This window comes from Cuculus canorus, chromosome 3, assembly GCF_017976375.1.
Source record: "Cuculus canorus isolate bCucCan1 chromosome 3, bCucCan1.pri, whole genome shotgun sequence".
In the NCBI taxonomy this organism is placed as follows: domain Eukaryota; kingdom Metazoa; phylum Chordata; class Aves; order Cuculiformes; family Cuculidae; genus Cuculus; species Cuculus canorus.
In genome coordinates this window covers 81,653,274-81,674,032 of record NC_071403.1, presented here as the reverse complement: position 1 = coordinate 81,674,032, position 20,759 = coordinate 81,653,274, and the positions used below count along the sequence as shown (strand labels likewise).

The window sequence follows — 20,759 nt, the reverse complement described above, 5'->3', positions numbered from 1 at the left end:
GCCTTTCTCGGCCCTAGAATAAAATCTTCAAAGGTGCCATCTGCCTTGGTTGTAGAAAGAGTTTTTTATAAATATATATCAGCCCTGGGAAGACTCACACGATGTGCCCCAACAGTTCCCAGCGTTAATCATGTATAGATTATAGATGTACTGACTCTGTGCCTTACAAGAAGTGTTTGCAGGTGCCTCAGAATCAGCACCATGTGGAAACCCACAGCTCCCATGCGTAGCAGTAGGTTATCAAAGCAGGAGTATTTGAGGTTGGGGGGTGGCCTGTTTGTTTACTTCTTGAGATTTTTCATGCCTTTGTTGAGAAAAGCTGGGTTTTATTTTCCTCACACCTCTCTGACATGAAAATCCAGAAAAAATAACAATTTAGGCTGCAAATATTAGATATAAGGACAACTGGCAGATACAACATTAAGTATGATGACAACTGTCTTGCGACTGCAAAGAGATATTCAGAAAACCCTGTAGACAGTTGTCTTCTAAGGCCCAGTAGTGTCCTCTCAGCCTGTCTTTGGTTGCTCCACTGATACAAGCACTTAAACCGAGTTCAAAGCGATGGATAGTAGAGTCAGTTTGTAGCTGGTTTAAGATGCATTTTTGCAATGCATTTTGCTTAGAAAACATTGATGCCAGAACTGGAAGAGGCATCAGGATTGCCGCTACCCCTTGCTTCATCTCCTGTTCCCTGCACCTGCACCATGGCTGAGAAAGAAGAGCTGCAGTGCATTCTCACATCTCTCCCATAGCATATCAGTAATCCAGGCACAAACCAGAGCTTTGTTGCTTTATATTGACTGCCCTTAATTCTGTCTTTTTTATTTGGACAAAAACCTGTTCAAGTCACACACAGCCTTGCCTGTGGTATGCTTTGGTCCTGGAGCTGTGACATGTCGTGAGTGTCCAGTTTGTGCCTGTCTTGGTATTATGAAATTAAAAAACAAAGTTGTGTTTCATACAGGAAAAGATTTCTGTCATCTGGCCCAAATGTCCTCAACTTTTGTTTGTGTTTTTTATCTGCCTCTGAAGTCAGCCTAGTTGGAAAGCTCTGGGGTGCTGCGAGATTCCCCGATAACTGCCATAGAATGTTGCATGGTGCAGAAAACACACCAGTGGTCGCTGGCCTGCAGCTATACCTCCATAAATCTTACTGAATTTGCTTTACAGCTTCCTTGAAGAAAAAAAAAAAAGAACATTCCACTGTCACAGAGGCACTGGCAGATAATGTGGTTTTGAAAGGGGGAGAATTAAGATACCTTTTCCTGCTGATGTTCATCAACAGGGGTAGCCAAAGGCTTTCCAAGTCAGTGTTCTTTTTCTTCCAGAAAGTGTTAATTTGACAAAATAGTAAAGTTTTACATTGTCAAAAGCCTACAGTCTTTGATGTGGTTTTGATACAGCTTTTTGGCTTAGCAAGTCCACTCTGTGCACTTCCGTGCTGAAACAATTGCCATTAGCCTTAGGAAGATGCAACAGTCCTTAGAAGGCAGTTAGAATTCCTACAGTTAATATTTTTGAGGAATTTCATCTTGTGAGATATTTTGCTTTTTTATTCCATCTTGAGATAAAAGAAAATAGTGAAGTGTCCTAAGTCTTATGAAATAGAAGTTCTGCGGATTTGAGATTTCTCCATTCCTTTCCCCATGAGGTGGGGAATCATGACTGATTGGTAGTAAGTACACTCACTTTCTCACTCAAACTAAAACTTGTTAAGTCACATTTCACTCTTGTTGTGAGTCTGAGAGATCTGTTTGTACTTATTATGTATAGAATTGCACGTACCTGAATTGTTTTAGGTATACCCTGAATAATTATTTTTGACATTTCTTGTTCTCTAATAGCATTTCAAATTACATATAACGACCATGTTTGTGTATTTAAAGAAATAATAAGGAAGAGTTACTAGAATGTAGGTATTTCAGTGGAATTCTAAAACTAAAGGTTTTGTTAAAGTTACTATATTTTAAAATGTCTAAAGAATTACCAATGAATGTGATTATAATAAAATGTTGCTCTTGTTGTTATGGCAACTAACTTTTAAAACTGCTGTGAAGGGTGACAAATTACACAGTGCTGTTTTGGTTCGCTTTTTTTTATAGCTTTCCATCATTTGACTTTTGAAGAATTTTAAATGGCTGGCACTAGTGTTATGGTTAAGCATATTACACTTCTCTCCAGTCTTTAGCTGTACCTTTGTTTTGATCCATCGAGTAGTATGTATTTTTCAGGCTGAGTAAACTTCATTTTTGCATCATCAATGTATATCATCATTACCATCATCTGCATCTTTTGCTAATTAACATGTGGCCATGCTACAGTTTTCACAGCTTCTCCTCTACCATGTGCAGTTGCCAATATCAGGTTAATTAACATGATAGTATTGGATGTATGCATCTAAAGGCTGCCTGTTACCAAGTTCAGTTCTCACCTGTGCAATGACTTTGCTGTGTGGCAGCAAATTTTGGTGATGCTGATGTGTGTGCTCAGAAGTACATGAGTGTATTTCATGGGTCTCCATGTAGCTGGTTTGGAGAAGCAGAACATGATGGCTCGTCTGACTTGTTCAGTCCATCCCCTGTGGACAAGCCCCACCAAAACACATTGTGGAGCTCAGCCCATGGCGACGGCAGCACTTGGTCACCTAGTGCTTGCAGAAGCAAGCGGGAGATATTTTGTACAGGTTAATGTGCAGGAAGGAGTCTCTGGGACCTGTCCCTCCTCCAAAGGAGAAATGGTGAGAAATACTTATTTTTTTACTCCATTGAATTTTATTAGAGAGAGACAAAGGCACAGTCCTGGAGTAACACAACCATTGGATACATCAGCATTATGCTCCTCCAAGCACAGTGTCTCTAGTTCAGTATTAACAAAATGTGAATGGTGGGGATTACTTCATACAGAACAGGTTATCAGCTTCTCTGAGTGAGGTATTTCTGAATTGATGTTACCTTCTTCCCTTGGAAAGTGCGGTGTTACCTGTGGCAAGGTGTTGGTACAGGTATCAGTCACCTCCTCTGTCATAATGTGAAAAAACACACTCTGCCGCTATTAGCATCTGTTGGGAGGTGAATAATTTGTCAAATTATAGTAAATGACAGAGTAAAACCTGCTTTTTTGTATCCAGTGGTGTGGATTCAGCTCTGGTAATGAGCACCTCACAGTCATGGCACATCCAGCAGCACCCCTGGGCTCTGTCTGGGGGCTTCCGCCCTCCCAGCTAGCAAAAGCGCAGAGGTGGACTTGGCTGAGTGTTCCTTTGGCTGAGGGGGTGGGGGGTGTGTGTGTGTTAATTTGTATTTAATTTCTCTTGTGCATGGGAAAGGTCCTGTCTAAGCACTGTCCCAAACAGGAATTTCTGGAAAGGGATTAGAGAAGTTTATGGGACAGGATCATGGCTCACATTCTTAGACATTTCATGGCAAGGGACAGGTGACACAGTCTTGTGCTCCTGTCATGGCTCTGCAGTGTAAGGTGCATGTATGGTCCAGGGAGAGACCCTCTCCTCCTCACGCAGCTGAGGCATCCAACACTGCAGAAATTTGTAGAACTCCTTCCCGCGGGAGGAATCCATGGGATACCAGAAGCGATCACATTTTTAATTATTATTTTTATGGAGAGAATGAGAACATATAACGTTGGGAAAGAATTCATAACAGAAGTGGTATAAACTCTGAGGTTTCCAGGTGTAAACCAAGCTCTAAATTACAGTTTTCAGGAAGAAATGTTCTGACATACTTTCCTGTCTGTTGTATATGCCTTGTGACTAACTCTGAGTAATAGGCATTTTGTAGACAGGCTGTAGATCAAAACTGGAGCAAATCCTGTAGGGCACTACTGGAGGCTGCAGTGTGATAAATGACATCTCTTCCCATCCAGCACCATTTCTCAGCATGAATCCAATGAGTTTCTGTAGCAAAATACATGCTTCCAGGGTAATGCCGTAATGATCAAGCTCCCTAAACTTCCCACTTAGTTCAATGTTTGTATTACCAGGGGAGGTGGGTTGGTTTGGTGCTGACCAAACCATCCATCTGTCTGGCTGTAGCTGCTCATTGCCTGCCGAAGCTAGGAGACAGCTGCCCAAATGCAGCACATAAAACAAGTGGGTTGCACAATTCCTAACGGCTCTGATTCTGACTCAGGATGAATTCGGATGTTCCTGCAGCCACAAGGTGGTGTTTGATGCAACCCAGGTCTCAGAGTTCAATCCAATTACCTCCCTCGCAGTACAGCCATAGTGCAGACATGGTTATGAAGAGCACCCTGCACTGGCAATGGCAGCCAAACAGAGAGAGCCCTGGGGTGGCTGGCAGTGAGGAGCAGGTCAGCCAGCTACATGGAGAGTTCACCTAAAGTTAAAGCCATTCTGCCAAGACCTAGGGGACAAGTTGCCAACTTCCTAACCTTGGGACTTTTGGGAAGCACGATATACAAATGAGTTCCCCAAGACATCTGCACCTGTACTAGGTGGAAGGAAATAGAGAGGAAAAGGATGTGACTTCAGCCCTGACCCAGTCCTTTATTTTGTCTCCAAACCTCTTTTGTCTAAATAGCCAGGACTCATGCGCTTTCTTTTAAACACTGTTCTTTTATCCAATGTAGTTTTGAGGATCTGCTATTTTGAGCTCTCCTAAGGACTTTTCTTGGTCTGAGATCTCACAGCCTCTTCTTCTGGTGAGAACAGATCAGCTGTGGGCCTTGGACACCTCTTAGACTCTTGCCTGCAGCTATAAAAAACTCTGTTTCTTACAGGGAAAGCTGGAGTTTTCCTTCTGGTGTGGTGACAAGGATCATTTTTTGACCATGCACCTTTTCTTAAGAACAAATAGATTTTTAGATATACAGAGGCTGTGCCTTTAGTTTATACATAATGTAAATGAGGGGATAAGATAGCGAAAAGCAAAATCAGAGTTTAGATTGGCTGTTTATAAGGCCGACGTTTCCATAAAAAAACCTTTTTTTTTTTTTACTTTTTTTTTTAACAGAGATTTTAAATCCTTTTACAGAGATTTAAATCCTCCCACAGCTCCGGGAGGACAAAGGATAATATATTCTTAACAAGTGTGTAAAGTATAGTAGTTTTAAAGACAATAAATGCAAGGTCATATTAGGGCAAAACTGTTAATTACCCACTTCATTATTGTCAAGGTTAATACAGTATTTGAGCACAGAAGCTGTTCTTCATCTCCTCTTGGAAACAAGGCAAGACAGCATTTCTTACAGACAGATCCATTATAGCTTATCACCAGAGGACAGACCACTACGGAAACAACATGAAGGATGTCTGCTGTCACCGGGCTCCAGAGCAAACGCCAAACCTGTCCAGAGAGCAATGGAAATGAAATGAGAGCTACAGATTCAGACTACCGCGATTTAATTCACGGAGATTGCGCTCCATTGATTTTAATGTATGATGGTAACAGTAGCATAAAATTCACCGGCGCTCCCTCATCTGTTGTAGCATTGATCCCTCCTAAATTACACAATGCACTGAAAAATGTCTTTTAATAAACATGGGGTATTGACTATAGCAAATCCCATCTTTTTGTGGTGAACCTAGTGAAATCTGCACCAGCAATAGGGCTCAGTCTCTGTTTTTCATGCATGCTGGGGTGTCGCATAGGTTTCTACTACATGATCTCAGTAGAAACAAAGACTTCATAAATCTTAGCCCATCGATCTTCACAGATAACTCTTTGCTTTTAGCTATCTACTTTACCTGCAGGAACTTCAAACATTCTTTAAGTTTAAAAATTTGGAGACCAGTAAGTATCAATTCTGATGAGGAAAGATATAATTTCCTCTTTATGTGGGAACATGAGTTGTTTTTTTCAGTTTATAAAGCTTTTAAAATTGGAAACACTAGTTAGTTCACGTGAACCTGATTACCAGGATAATTGTGTTTATGTCACTTTTGATGTTGCCTGCTTTTCTGTTACATTTTCTTTCTTTTTTTTTTTTGTTTTGCTTTTTAAGTTAGAGCTAGAATTTTCTGATTCCTGCAGTTGAATTTCAGAGGTTTTTCCTCTGCAGCGCGCAGTCTGATGATGCTGTAATTGGAGTCTGTGTTCTCAAACTGAGACTCCCACATCAGCAATTTCTACTGAAGTCAAACCTTTGAATCTGGGTACATGAGGCTTTTGGGTTTGGAAATTTGGGCCGTGGTTGTGGCAGTTTTCAATTTCTGGCTTCTTTGGGCAAATATTGCATTTCACAGGGAAACTGTGGGTGCTCGCGAGCCCCTGGCACACACCTTCTCTGTAGTAAATGACTTCAGGGCATGTTAACGTGGAACAACACGTTTCATTCTTTATAAACATCTTCTTTGATTTTTTTTTTTTTTTAAATGCTCTCTGGGCATCCTTACAGAGTAATTATTTGTATTACTCTGACAGAATAATACCTGCCTTGGGATTTTACTTTGGTTTTTAAGCCTAGTAAACTGTGCTGAATTGACTCTGCCCACCAGGGAGGCACCCACTGTATTTCATATTTGTGTATAAACATCTTAAGTTCTATTGAAATAGCAAAATACTCAATAATGTAGTGTATTTCAGAGGGTCTCAGTGAAACAATTCCTAAATTATCTGTTTGATAGATGCTACTGTTCTTTTGATAGAAATAATGATGGATGTTTCCTCGAAAAAAATCAAACTCATATAGGCAGATACAGCCAGAGGGGCATCTCACCAAGACATATGTCCTTTCACCTAAGAGAAATGCTGAATTTAAAAACTAACCAAGTGTAGTTGTTGTTGTTGTTAATAATAAATAATTACAATAACTAATAGTATTATTGTTATTAAAAGTAATAAGCAATGACTGTTCTGTAGATGATGCGCCTTTGGGATAGGTGCGTTTTATTCTCCCTTTGAGCTGTCCCTGTTGTTTTACATGTGGAGAGGAGCCTGAAGCAAACCAAAATAGCAGTCATCACCTTTGCAGGTCAGTGTTTGCCAGTGGCCATCCTTAAAGTGCTGAGAGAAAACAAAAAGGTTTTAGATATTAATCTTCTTAACTTCATCAATCAGTATGGGACGGCACTGAGGTCCCAGAGCTAACCAAGAATGCTGCATCAGACTGAGGCTTTGGTGGCAACTTTATTTGTTTGAAAATCAGAGTTTCTTGCAAGACCACTTTACTGTTAGTACTTTTCTAAAATCCTCATAGTTGAAAAGGTGGCTTCCAAGCATGTATCTGTTCGCTGAAAATCCCTAAACTGCAGGGTTTTGTCATCAATAATTTCACTAACACATAAGGCCTCAACTGCATTCTTCTAAAGCTTCCTTCTGAAGGTATAAAAAAAATCCTGCTTCCAGAGAGCATCTGCTTGGAGGGGCAGAGGATAAACTCCTCTATTCTATAACCAAAGAGATCGCTCTGCTCCCAGGGGCTCCCTCTGGCTCCAAAGTCCTTTTGTGCAGGCACAACACAGATCATTCCGGGAAAACTCTCTGTTGAGAAGGCCAGTCCCATGGAGAGTATTAAATTGGCATTTTACTCCTTGGCATGCATTTGCACAGGGGAAGCGGGCTAGCAGTTGGGTATTTCAATCTTGTTTTCAATTATAAGCATTTCATTGTCAAATGTTGCTGGTCTATTATGTGATAATTAAATATGATTGATCCCACAGTCATCCTTCTAAAGAGGCTGTAGCTGAATGAAACCAGTTCCTCTTGTCCTGCTGAATGGCTTCAAAGGCAAAAAGAGTGATCTATTTGCTGTCCCTTATTTTTTGCTGTCCTATTGTTTTGGTATCACTAGCTTTAAAATAGTAAACTAGGCAAGTAATTACGGACATAAATCAGAGCAGGGATCAGTGTGAGGTCAGAACTGCTTTGCCAGTAGCCTGACTCTTCTCTGCTGCCTTTTGCTGAATAACAGAGAAGTACATTGCTGTTAATTTTGTGAAAAAGTGATTTTATTAGAGAAGAAATGTACATTTTGTCAAAGTTTGAGTCCCTGCATGCGTTCTAGCATGGATTGAGCAACCTCACCATGCCTGGCATGGTGCTCTGTTGGCTTTGCAGTGAATGAAGGACCAGTGGCCAGGCTGGACACTACAGTTGGCATCCAGTTTGCCATGGTCAATGTCCAGTATGCTGCAGTTGGTGTCCCATAGGCCACAGCTGGCATGAGTGCAGGCAGGCTGCAGCTCATGGAGGGATATCTCCTTGGGGTGACCCCAGTGACTCTGTTTAAAAACTCGACAAGTTAAATAATATACAGTCATAGGTACTTAGCCAAAGTGAATCCACAAAGCAAATGTGTTTTCGGTAAAGCCATGTTGATTTATGGCCCCAGCCTTTAATCTGTACTTCTTATTCTTGGGGATTTTTATAAACTTGAAGTGGCACTCAGTGGGAGTCAGCTGCTGAAAAATGGGTTCAAATGTGTGTTACAGTCTTCAGATGGTTCTAGATAAAAATTCGTCTTGAATTGGGCTTGTGATCAAGCACTGCTTGTTTCCAAGCCTACCAGGAGCACCAGTGTTTTGGACTGAAATGAGAAGGAATGGGCAGGGGTCTGTGAGCAGTCTGTGGGAGCAAGTTCCTGTCTGCAGTGCTCATACACACTTATCCTCCAGGGCTGGGGGGGACTTTGCCGTATTCAGACGTTAATAGGGCCATCACCACTGCCACCGCATGGCATCTGTGATGTGGATGTCCCAAAGCCATGGTTGTGCACAGTATTTTTCTGGATGCTGTATACTGTAAGAAGGAGAAGTATTATTCTTCCCTCTTCTCCAAGTGTCTCTTAGCTAAGTTCACTGAGGCAATTCGCAGTGGTAATTCTACTACCCAGGAGCACACTCCATCATTCTGTAAAATAACTAAACCCGGTGCCTAGTAAACTATATGCTACTTTCCATAATAATATAGTTTCTTAAAATAACACATAAAAGTGACCACTAAATGATTTTTTGTTTAGCTTGTCCATACCCTGTAAATTAGACAGGGTTTAGCTTGATGTAGACAACTGAATAATAACCAGTAAAAAGTAGGTAGTGGTTTTAAACCTCTCTGTTGTTCATTGCTGAACACTCCTCTCTTAAACTGGGCTTTTTAAGAGTATTTTGGTGTTGCATGCCAAATCTCAGCTTGTGATGTACACCAAATTTAACCCCTCTTTGTTTATTCATTTTTGCATGTCCTAATTTAAGTATTTATTGAAGGGTTTTTTTGTAGCAATCAATTGTACTGAGGTACATGACTGAAGAACATAACACATTGCTGCAGGTTTTCCTGAGTGAATCATAGACTTTTTGTTTTCAGTGCTCTTCTTGGTCAGATACTAAACGAAAATCAGTATTTAATCAAAGCAATTTTTTATTCCTAGACTATTGTTAGAGGAAATAAGCCTCAAAAAGATACTTCAATCAACGGCCTGCTGGAAGAGTTCGACAATATCTCAGTGACACGATCCAATTCCCTGCGGAAGGAAAGTCCTCCCACCCACCACCAAGGAAACGCAAACCATGTGTCGAGGCACCAGGAGGAAAATGGCTATATCACGTATTCCCAGTACTCCAGCGAGTCAGACACTGCAACAGACTATGTTGTGGAAAAGTATCGAGATAAGACTGTCTATGGGGAAGAGTTAGATAGGTATTACAAAGGGAACTATGCTGCTAAGCAGAATGGGCACATGATGAAGGTGACTTCCCGAGACATCTATTATTCGGAAGTGATGCCTTTGCAGTCAGACCTTTCCAGGTTCCTCCCAGATTACCACGCACACCTGGAGACAAAGCCCAAACCGCTGGAATATGGTGGCCTAAAGCTGGAGTATCAGCGGATCCCCAGCGGATCCTCCCTGGACTATAGAGACCCCTTTCCTTACACCCCATCCCGAGCATCGGTGCAGAGCGAGTGTCCCAAGGAGAGGCTGGAGTATAGTGACAGTGACTGGGGACATGGCCTGGGTAAAGACGATTACGACAAGAGGCCAAAGTCATCCTACGTGGACCCAGCGAGCCCTCAGCCAGCAATGAGGCAGAGATCCAGGTCGGGCTCTGGTCTGCAGGAGCCAGCCATGCCCTACGGAGCAAGTGCTTTTAAAGCACACCAGCAAGGACACTCCTACAGCTCCTACACCTACCCCCGCTTGTCCGAAACCGCAGCAGGCATCCCCAAGGTAATGTGACATGCCTGGTGACAGTGCTGCCAGGGCAGGGATCAACGTCGCCAAAATGAGAGTGCAGAAAGTTAAGCGCATGTGAAAAATTAAGGGCAAGGAGCCATGCTTGGGCACGCAGTGCTGAATGCAGCTGGTAACGTCCCTGGGAGCTGCTTGGCTGCTGCTTGTCGGGTGTGAAAATCCACCCGCTTTATTCAGGTATCTGAAAATGGATGTCAGGGACCAATGGGTTTAAGATATTTAGTAAAAGGTAGGTTTGGAGATGCCCAGCTTCTAGGGGTTTTACTTGGGATTCCAAATAAGCCCAAGTTCTTTGACAGTTTTTGTAGCATTAGAAGTTTGCACATCTGTGCAGATCTCAGCCTGGGATGAGTAGCTGGTCTGGTTTGTATATCGGATACTCTTGTACCTGAATTGTTACTGAACAAGGCTGAAACCTCTATGGTTTAATATTTATATTGTATTTGTGCTACAAGGTTTATCAGCCCTTTGCCAGTAATGAGAGAGTAAGGTTTTACCCTTCTCTGCTTTGTTTTTAAGCAGTGAAATTAAATCAAAGCAGCTTATCTCACCTAATACATTTTGTTTATCTTACATAAGACATTTTGCTTATCTCGCCTAAGATGTTTTAGACATAGTTAAGAAAAAAAGGATTAAGGTGCTAAAAAGCATTTCAACCATGATACCTACAAATAGCTCCTCCTCCTCTTTGTGGTCTGCTCTGCCTTTCCAAAGTCACATGAAGAGTACTACTCATACAAGCGATCCTACCCCACTTGCAATAGTTTGCTGTAACTATTTGTTCAGTTAAGAGAATAGCGCTTCTCTTACACATCTAGTCACATAGCTGTGATAATGACCTGCTTAAACACCTCATATTCGGCAAAAGATGTTTTTCCTCGTGTGTAGATCGCATTGAACGTTATTGAGCTCCCCTAGCAACGGCCACCAAGATGTTGCTCAGTTTTCCAGGGCTGAAACAGTCTTGGCTTGCCGTGACTTACCGAATGTGCCGAGGTAGGTAGCTTGTCAGGTGGTGAGAACCACTCTGCTGTTTAATGATGATGTGAACAGTGCGCTTTTCTGTGCTCTGAAAATGTGGTCCTGCCCAGCCGCAGACCCAGAAGTTGTCCCAGTTCTCTGCAAATCCATGAGAGCCCAATGCCAGAGGCATACCTGTGTCTTGCTGGCTCAGGTTTTGGCTGCTTTGCTGATCCTGGGCTGCAGAGTTAGAACCAGTGCCGCACGGTAAAGGGAGAGTGACATGTTTTTATTCCACAGTGTGTTAAAGCATAGAGCCCGGCTTTGAAGGTTAAGGCTAATATGTAGCAGGAGTAGAAAAGTTACAAGGTCTCTTCTGTGTGGTGAGAGGAATACCAATGGAGAGTTAAACTATGTGAAAGAGGGGATGTTAAATATGGGTTCTCAAAATTTTGAGGAAAGCCTGGGATGGGCTGTCTGGCATTTCCTTCGTTTAAAGCAATCATTTTGCCAAGATTTAGAAAGGAGAAGGACAAATCCAGTAATTCATAGTCTCTCTTGTTCCTGCTCCTTCCAATTTTACAGCATTCAGTAGGGTAGAGGACAGAGACGTATTTTACAGGACTCCAGACGCTTGGAAAAACAGCCCATTAAAATGCAGTAACAACTTTTATTAAAAAAAAAACCAGATTCATCTTGCAAGATTCATTGTGAGCTGTTCCTCTCCTCCGAGCATCAAAAACCCTCCTACAGCCTTGGTGTATTGAAACTTGATCATTCACTGTTAAATGCATCAGTTTCGATTCCGAAACCTGTCCACAGCTCCTGGAAGTGAATAGCAGTTTCTTGTCTTGGATGATTGCTGAAGAGTCTTCTTTTCAAGGAGGCATTAGTAAGATAGTGGTTCATCAAATGGGCTTACTAAATGAGAATCAAGTCTTGAATCAGATATTTTACAAATGAGATTCGCTTTAAAGTATAATTAAAAAAGGGGAAAAAAAGCAGTAAAAAAAGTCTGGAGACACAAATATATGGCTTCAAAATGCGTGTAACAAAGATGTTCATTTTGGTTTCTAAATGTGAAGAGCAGGCGTACTTCACTATTTGCAGGTGACAGATGTCAGATAAATCAAATGTCCGCCCTGTTTCATCATCGGTGATTCCGTAGATATTATGTCTGAAGACTTCCACTGCACTGTGCTTGGCCACTTCCGCACAGTGGGACCATGGAGGTGTAGGAAGCTTGAGACTCAGATTTGGTTCCCTACAATCCACCCCCATGCTGCTCTGCTATCCCTGCAGACTAACTCCAGTCACACCTGCATGGGCTCGCAGTGTCTGCTGTGTTATCCTCACAACACAGAGATTACATCCGACTGTGTTCAATGGAGTCTTCTCAGTATTGTCACGTGGTACCAAACTCATCCCACCAGGTCTGCTTATTTTTGGACACTGTAAAGCATGTTTTCTTTTTACCCTCCTCTTCATTATGGGCAGCCCTCATAGCTTTTTTTGCACCAGGACCTATTATTACAAAGCTGTCATTTCCATCATTTTTTGGTAGCAACTCTCCATGACCCTCTTCCAAGAGGCCCAGATTTCTGCTTTGCCCTTCCCTGCTTGTACTGCTGTTATGTAGCAGAGGCCTCTGTCTAGCCAGGCTGCTGCTCAGCACCACTGATTTCCTGCTGAGCATTTTGCAGGCACTCTGTGCCAGGAGGATATTTCCAGCCTGGTGAATACAAAGCCATGTCTTTAATGTCAGAAACTCTCTTTTTTCCCATTTCCTCATTTACATGCCGTTCGCTTTCCACAAATGGTGCCTGTCACCGCCACATTTAGTTTCTCAAGATTTCTACTGGTGAAGCACCAGAGTGACCATTCTTGACTCCATTGCAGTCATCCCTTCCATATTTTTACTTTGGCAAACTGAAACCTAATCAAACTACCATCTGTTTTACCTTTACTGAAAGGCGAGGTCATCTCGCAAGGGGTTGCTACTCCCCCAGGAGGGTATGGGCTCTGGCTGTAGGGCTGTGACTGTTGCACTCTGACCGTAGGATGTATGAGGACAGCTGCTCGGCTGAGAGGCTTTCTGAGCTGCCTGCCTTGCAGGGAAGGTACATACCCCTTACAAACAAGCAAGGTGTTTCCACTGCATGCAGTGCAAAATGGACATTGCAGTCATCAGAGTGGAAGCTGAAATGAGTTTAAACACAGTGTTACATCCACCTTTTACCAGTGAAAAGACCTGTTTGCCGACGTGGCCGTGTGCAGCTGCAGGTGATGATGCAAGCCAGTGAAGTGACCCAGCCGGCAGCAGCAGAGTATCACCTCACACCATGGCGCCGTGATGGATGTCTTGTCAGAGCTTCAGCTGCTCTCTTGACCTGATCCTGAATGAGAGCAGGGCTGGTTTCGTCTTTCCTTTGTAGTAGTTAAAAAATTTCCTTTTAGTAGGTAATCACATTCAATAGCCAAAATAAAATTATTAGCAGAATAAAGTGTGCTCAGTTGTGCTGTGATGTGAAGCACTGCGTCAGGACACAGCCGTGGAGGAGAGATTCAGCTAACTTATTCTTTATAGCTCCTGTTTTTTTGTAAGATTCCATAGAATTCAGGACATGGATAGATTTACATTATACTGCAGTGCTTGCTCACCTCATAAAGCTTTGAAAGATTCTTGGCAAGCACACTGAACCCCTGAATTTTCATTTGAAAATTTCACTGCAGAATTTACTTTTCTCGGTATGTTAGGCTAAGGATGTGCTCAGAAATATCAGACACAGGTGAAACCTCAATTCATTAGTGTGGATTTATCCAGATTGAATTTCTAGACAAAGCTTTCCCCATCTCAATAGTTAAAAGAAAATGATGTATTTACAGCCAACGCAGTAATTTATGTGTGCCTAGGTACACGGATATATAGGACAGGGCTAGATTGAGTTCCCCTCCCTCTACCAAACCATCTGAGCACTTTTCCATGTTAATTAGTTTGGCAGATGTAATGTCCTTCACAAAATTCATGGTGTCTCTGACCCCCTTCTATTTTATGGCTACCCCTGCCTGACACTGTAAGTAAAATAATGGCTGTAATCACGTGGATGTTTTGCTTAAACCAAACCAGCATCCTAGGAGATGGGTGTACAACACTATCATGTGCTCACTGGATGGTACATATGGGTGGTAGTTGTCAGCATGTGAGTCTCAGGTAGAAGCAGGCTGCAGCTTCAGGTTTCCAAGGGAAATCTCTGTGCAGCCCCTCTGGAGAGGCATTCCCTCTTCCCTGCTAAACTTCTGGCGAAATAAAGAGACGGGCATGTCTGACTCACACACGAGGTGGGAAAGCACTGATATAATATTGAACTCAGAGGCTTTTCTCCCTGCACCGGGGTGACTCCAGCTTGAAACTCCTCCTCGCTGTGCAGCAGCCTACAGTGATAAATTGATGCTGCGGCAGATTTTTTTTTTACCTTTTTTTTTTTGCAGTCTTAGCATAAAACGGTCAAATGATGTTCCACTGCAGAATTCAATTTCACAGTTCAGTTGGGTCCTTGATTACACTGCCAAATTCAGATTAATGTGCATTTAACTAACATGGATCAGGGACTCCTGGCTGGCAGCCAGCAGTAATAGTAGCAACCCTGAGCTGTGTAGTGTTTGCTGCTCTGTCCACCCCTGTGCACCGCCACCGAAATTGATTGATTAAATGAACTCATTGCCATAATTATTCATAATTGTGCTACAACATGAGCCTGTGTCTAACCACCCCCCCTGCCCCAAGATAATCCACATGTCGCCAGGAGTCACATATGTTGTATTGTAAATGTGGAGATGCTCATTTCCAGGCAAAAAAAAAAAATGTATTATTCTTTTGGGTGGGTTTTTTTGTCTTGCATCTTTTTTTTTTCAATTTGGATAGAACCAAACTATTACATTTGAGAATGTGAAGTATTCATTTGCTTTCAGTGTCAGAAGCTTAGCAAAGCTTGGAAAATAGAAAGAAAAGAACCTGCAAATGAACAAGGCCTCCCATTGGGATAATTTCCTCTGCAATTGTCTCTGATTTCAGATGAAAATTAGTGGTTTCGTGACACTGCAGTTAAATAGTGTGTCGCTCTGGAAAATGATTTAAGAAATGGTAAATTGAATTAGGCTCCTCATCATACTTGTGTATGCGGTTACTCAGACAGCAGCCGGTAGCAGGGCAGCACAGGAGATGACGGGGATTTCAGGGTATCACCACCTCTGCAGAAAGAGCTTGGGTCATCCTGAATTGCTGGAGAAAAGCATAAGAAAAGACTAAGGGCTGAGAGTCAAAACCCAGGAACTGGTATTTGAAAGGAAAGGTGCAAATCACAATTTGCTAAAGGGCTGCTGGTTGTGAAAGGGCTGAATTCTTGGAGGAAGTTGCCCAGAGAGCCTGCAGCGCACTGCAAATACAGAGCAAAAACACTTTTTGGAGCATACGCTTTCATTAAACAAAGATGATTGTATTTACAAACAGGTACCTGGACAGAAAAATGGACCTAAGCTGTGCAAAAGATCTCCTGATCTCCCCTGGCCTCATTTTGGTGCTGACGACAGCACAGAAACCCAATGGTCTAAAAATCTCTTTTCAGATACAGGGTAGCAGTGTCATGTTGCAGAGAACATGTTACACAGGAGAACGTTCTGCTGGCACCTGCTGAGGACCTCAGGGGGTGCCAAAAATAAACCAAGTGGATGGACAGCAAGAAAGCTGTCTGTTCACCCACGTTCACTCATCTGTGTTTGCATTGCAGGTGGATTATGATCGAGCACAACTGGTCGTTAGCCCACCACTCTCTGGATCGGACACCTACCCCAGGGGCCCAGTAAAGCTACCTCAAAGTCAGAGCAAAGTCAGCTATTCAAGCAGCAGCTACCAGTACCCTCTGGTCTACCACAAAGTGTCCCACTATCACCAGCCATCAATCCAGCCCAGCTCTCCCTATATTTCCACAGCTTCCTACCCCAGCTCCCCAAGTATCACTTCAAGTGCTTATCCTCCACCCAGCTGGGGATCCTCCTCAGACCAGCAGCCTTCCAGGGTGTCCCACGAACAGTTCAGAGCTGCCCTGCAGCTCGTGGTCAGCCCCGGTGACCCCCGAGAGTACTTGGACAACTTCATCAAGATCGGGGAGGGCTCCACAGGGATTGTCTGCATCGCCACTGAGAAACATACAGGAAAGCAAGTTGCTGTGAAGAAGATGGATCTCAGGAAACAGCAGAGAAGGGAGCTGCTCTTTAATGAGGTACCTTGTTTTGGGTAGTGTGATGGGTTTTGCAGGCAGTAGTTTCAACAGGAGGTGTGGGCCAACTGGCAACCTCAAGAGCCAAATGAATATCTTTCTAAAAGAGGTGCTGAGTCCCATGTGCGTCTTTGCTGTATAAAAATTATATAACCAGATCAATTTCAAATGAGCTACATTCCTTCCTGGCTTTAAAGCTGTAGTGTGGTGGGAAGTCACAATAAGCAGCTAACAAATGTATTAGCTGGTCTGTGCAACATATCAGGTGCGCAGACATAGCCCAGCTGCCTTTTTCTGAGCATTTGCTGGTTTAGTTTATTCTTCCGAGATGGAGGACCCAAACTAACCACTGTATTCTGGCATATACATGCTTTTTGTTTCTTCCTTGCTCTCCTGACCATTAGCAGTCCCTTTGCTTTCTTGGTGATTACTAAGCAAAGAACTGACAGTCCCTTTTTCATGGAACTGTGTGTGTGAATTCCCACAACTCCTTTCGTGAATGGTTGCAGCCAGTTCAGAACCCACAGCTGCTTATGGAAGATTGTTTTTCCCATGTACATTATTTTAAATTTAAGAACACTGGGTTTTATTTGTTGTTTTTTCACTCGGTTGTTTGGTGCTGAGAGTTCCTTCTGCAAAGAGTTTTTAAACTTCTTTCTCCCTTAAAGAAGCCAGTGGTGCATGTTCCCCATTCCCTTTTCAAACTCACTTGTGAATGTGCTGACCAATGCCAAAAATGCTGCAGGTGCCCAGGTCTCTTGTGAGAACTAACCTCTTGATTCTACCATTTGTTTCCTGTGTTTCAACTACAAGAGGATTTTCCCTCAGCACATAGTAGACTGGTTTAAACTTAACAAAATTTATAAAACTTTTTAATTTTCTTTTTTAAAACTTAACAAAAATATCAGTTTTTAACAAACTTCACACAGTTCTCCTTTACACAGTCCATGGCTGTAATGGGTATTTTGGCTTTATTTTGCCTCTGCTGAAAGACTACACTGTATTGCGTTATGGTAGCTCTAACTGAGCATCTCTTGAATGGTAACATCTTGAAGCAGGACCAAGCTGATGACACCCTGTGCAGGACCAAGCTGATTCCCTGACATGCTCCAGTTGCTTGTGTCATGAGAAAAGTTCTTTTTGGCGTGCTGAAATTCCTCTGTCTATAATGAAGCCTTCCCTGGCTGATGTTTTCTCTCCTGATAGCCTTTGTGACATCCCTCAGTACCATGTAGTCATGGTCCTGGTCACCACCTTGGCTGGGCTGCTATTACTGTGGTCTCGATTCTATACCATCCTTTTAGATGTGAAATTTCAGTCATCTTACGAATATCCTCTATATTACCAGCACTGTGATGAAGTTCTCTGCGAAGTACAGTAAAGTTTGATGCATGATGAAGAAGACTGATGAACAATTGATGGGGTCCAAAAAAAAAGTACCTTGGTTGTACTGAAAGCAATTGGTGATAAAAAAGCAGTGAACAAAGCAGTCCTGTTCCTGCATTCTGAAAAAGCCCCAGTTACATATCACTTACAGTTTAGCAGCTGAAGAGTCTTCCTTCTTCCTAATGCATTTACGATGACTATTATTTTAATGTAAATATATTGATTTTGTTTATGCATTTGCATAAGGATTAGAGAGGATGTGATTCATAGCCAAACCTTTACTAAGCACAAAGAGAAAAGCACAGAGAAAAAGGTTAAATCAAGTATCAGATAATATTTGTAGCAATTCACACATTGTCTTTTTCTTCCTCACAGGTTGTAATCATGAGAGATTACCATCACGAAAATGTGGTTGACATGTACAACAGTTATCTTGTTGGAGATGAGCTTTGGGTTGTGATGGAGTTTCTGGAGGGCGGCGCTTTGACAGACATAGTGACTCACACGAGGTGGGTTGGGTGTGCTGTGCCAGGGACCCAGCAGTGTAAATCCCACGGTGTAAGCTGGGCAGGAGAAACAGGCCATGGCTTTCCTCCATGGATCCCGCCAAACCATGCCCTCCAGACCTCACCTTGTGCTGAAGGAGGCTGGGTACCTCCTGGGCCTATATATGCGTTTTTATTCTTTTATTTATGTGTATGTTTGTATATGTATGCAAAGAACACATATACAAACATAAAAATACATAAATGAAAACAATATACATAAAGGTAATATATATACACATGCTTAAAAGTATACGTACATATGTATGTGTATAGCTATGTATGCATGTGTGTGCATATGTACATACATATACATAAATATTTATACACATCTAGACAGACTATAGCATGTTCACTTTACCAGCATTAATAAGCTACTGCAGACGAATTCCAGTCAGTAACAGCATTTTTTAAATAGGAGGGAAAGAAATATCTAAAAGGGCTTGCTGGTAGACAGGAATTTGCCAGTGCTTTAGGAGGTAATTCTATTCACTACTTCCTAAAATGGCAAAAAATATCATCTTTTCCCTGTTTGGTGACCTGTATTGTTGTTTTTGCTGTCATCACTACATCACTTCTAAGAGTGATGTCTCTCCGTACTCATAACCCATATAACCATGCTGTCAGAAATGCTAAATGCAAAGCAAGCCTAAAACATAATGAGAAAAGTATTTTTATATCAGAATATGAGTGGTAACGGTAGAGCTTCTTCCCGTGTTTCATTTAATATCGTACATACCTTTAAAGAAGGCGATTTGCCAGTGCAAAAGCTGTAGTTTATGGAACTGCTCTTCCTCTTCTGAGTGCAGACATTAGATTTTACAGCCCTCTTTAAATCTGCTCTTCACTCATCTTTTCCTGATAAGCAGGATAAAATGAGGTAGGGAAGAGGAATTCTTTATTTAATTTCTTCTTGAATTAAAAAAAATAAAAATTTCCACACCAAACTAGGGGGAATGTATTTCACTGAGCAAGAAGAAAAAAAAGGAAGAGTAAATTAGAAAATTTCTTTTCTCTCATAGTTTAATGATGCTCTTAGATCCTAGCAAAAGCAGAGTTGTAACACAACTATTTTATCTTTTAATGTTTCCTTAGCTGATGTACTGAAATAAATGACAATATTGCAAGTCATTTGTTAACTGCTGCTCCCCAAAACATTAAAAGCTTTATCTTAGATATTTCTGACAGGAGTTTTAACAGCAAACAGATGTTCCCAAGACACCACTTCTTAAGACCTGTCATCTATTTTTTACTCAAAATAGTCTTTCCTTAATCTTCTGGGGGTTTTTTTCACATTGTATGACCTTCCCTCAAAGGTTTTGCTAAAGTACTGCAAACTGCACACAAAGTTGAAGCAGGAATATCCACGGGTATTTTTCTGATGGTGTAATAGAAACACTGGGGTCATCCAGTAGTGGGGCAGTGGGGTGAGGTTACACCACCCATCCTGGCCATCACCATCCTTCTGTGGCAGATGACTTCCCCCAGAACAGGTTTTGCACACGTGCACAGAAATGAGGACTCTTGTTTATTTTTCTGCTGAAATTTTTCTGCTTTTAACAAAGCCAAATGCCGGGTCCCGCACTTGGGGCACAACAACCCTATGCAGCGCTACAGACTGGGGGAAGAATGGCTGGAGAGCTGCACGGAAGAGAAGGACTTGGGGGTGCTGGTTGACAGCCGACTGAACATGAGCCAGCAGTGTGCTCAGGTGGCCAAGAAGGCCAACGGCATCTTGGCTTGTATCAGAAATGGGGTCACCAGCAGGTCCAGGGAGGTTATTCTCCCTCTGTACTCAGCACTGGTGAGACCGCACCTCGAATACTGTGTTCAGTTCTGGACCCCTCACCACAAGAAGGACGTTGAGGCTCTGGAGCGTGTCCAGAGAAGAGCAACAAAGCTGGTGAGGGGGCTGGAGAACAAGTCTTACGAGGAGCAGCTGAGAGAGCTGGGGTTGTTTAGCCTGGAGAAGAGGAGGCTGAGGGGAGACCTTATTGCTCTCTACAACTACCTGAAAGGAGGTTGTGGAGAGGAGGGAGCTGGCCTCTTCTCCCACGTGACAGGGGACAGGACAAGAGGGAATGGCCTGAAGCTCTGTCAGGGGAGGTTCAGGTTGGATATCAGAAAAAAATTCTTCACAGTAAGAGTCATTGGGTACTGGAACAGGCTGCCCAGGGAGGTGGTCGAGTCGCCTTCCCTGGAGGTGTTTAAGGAACGGGTGGATGAAGTGCTGAGGGACATGGTTTAGGGAGTGTTAGGAATGGTTGGACTCAATGATCCAATGGGTCCTTTCCAACCTTGTGATTCTGTGATTCTGTGAAATACCCTGAATATTTTTGTAGAAGGCATAAAAGCAAAGGAAGAGCTCTGAAAGAGCTACGCTCAGGCCCTGATGTTTTGTCTGCACAATTAAGAGGGGTTTTCTTTC

The 20,759-nt window shown here is 42.5% G+C and overlaps 1 protein-coding gene across 5 annotated transcripts in view; it reads left to right on the top strand.

The window, feature by feature from the left end:
- PAK5 (p21 (RAC1) activated kinase 5) overlaps nt 1–20,759 on the top strand; it is a 140,719-nt gene that overhangs the window by 111,538 nt on the left and 8,422 nt on the right. For all 5 annotated transcript variants that reach the window (XM_054060916.1, XM_054060917.1, XM_054060919.1 and 2 more), the window contains 3 exons: nt 9,346–10,143; nt 15,912–16,403; nt 18,162–18,295. In XM_054060916.1, the coding sequence (XP_053916891.1) occupies nt 9,346–10,143; nt 15,912–16,403; nt 18,162–18,295 (1,424 nt within the window). The remainder of the gene's footprint in view (nt 1–9,345; nt 10,144–15,911; nt 16,404–18,161; nt 18,296–20,759) is intronic.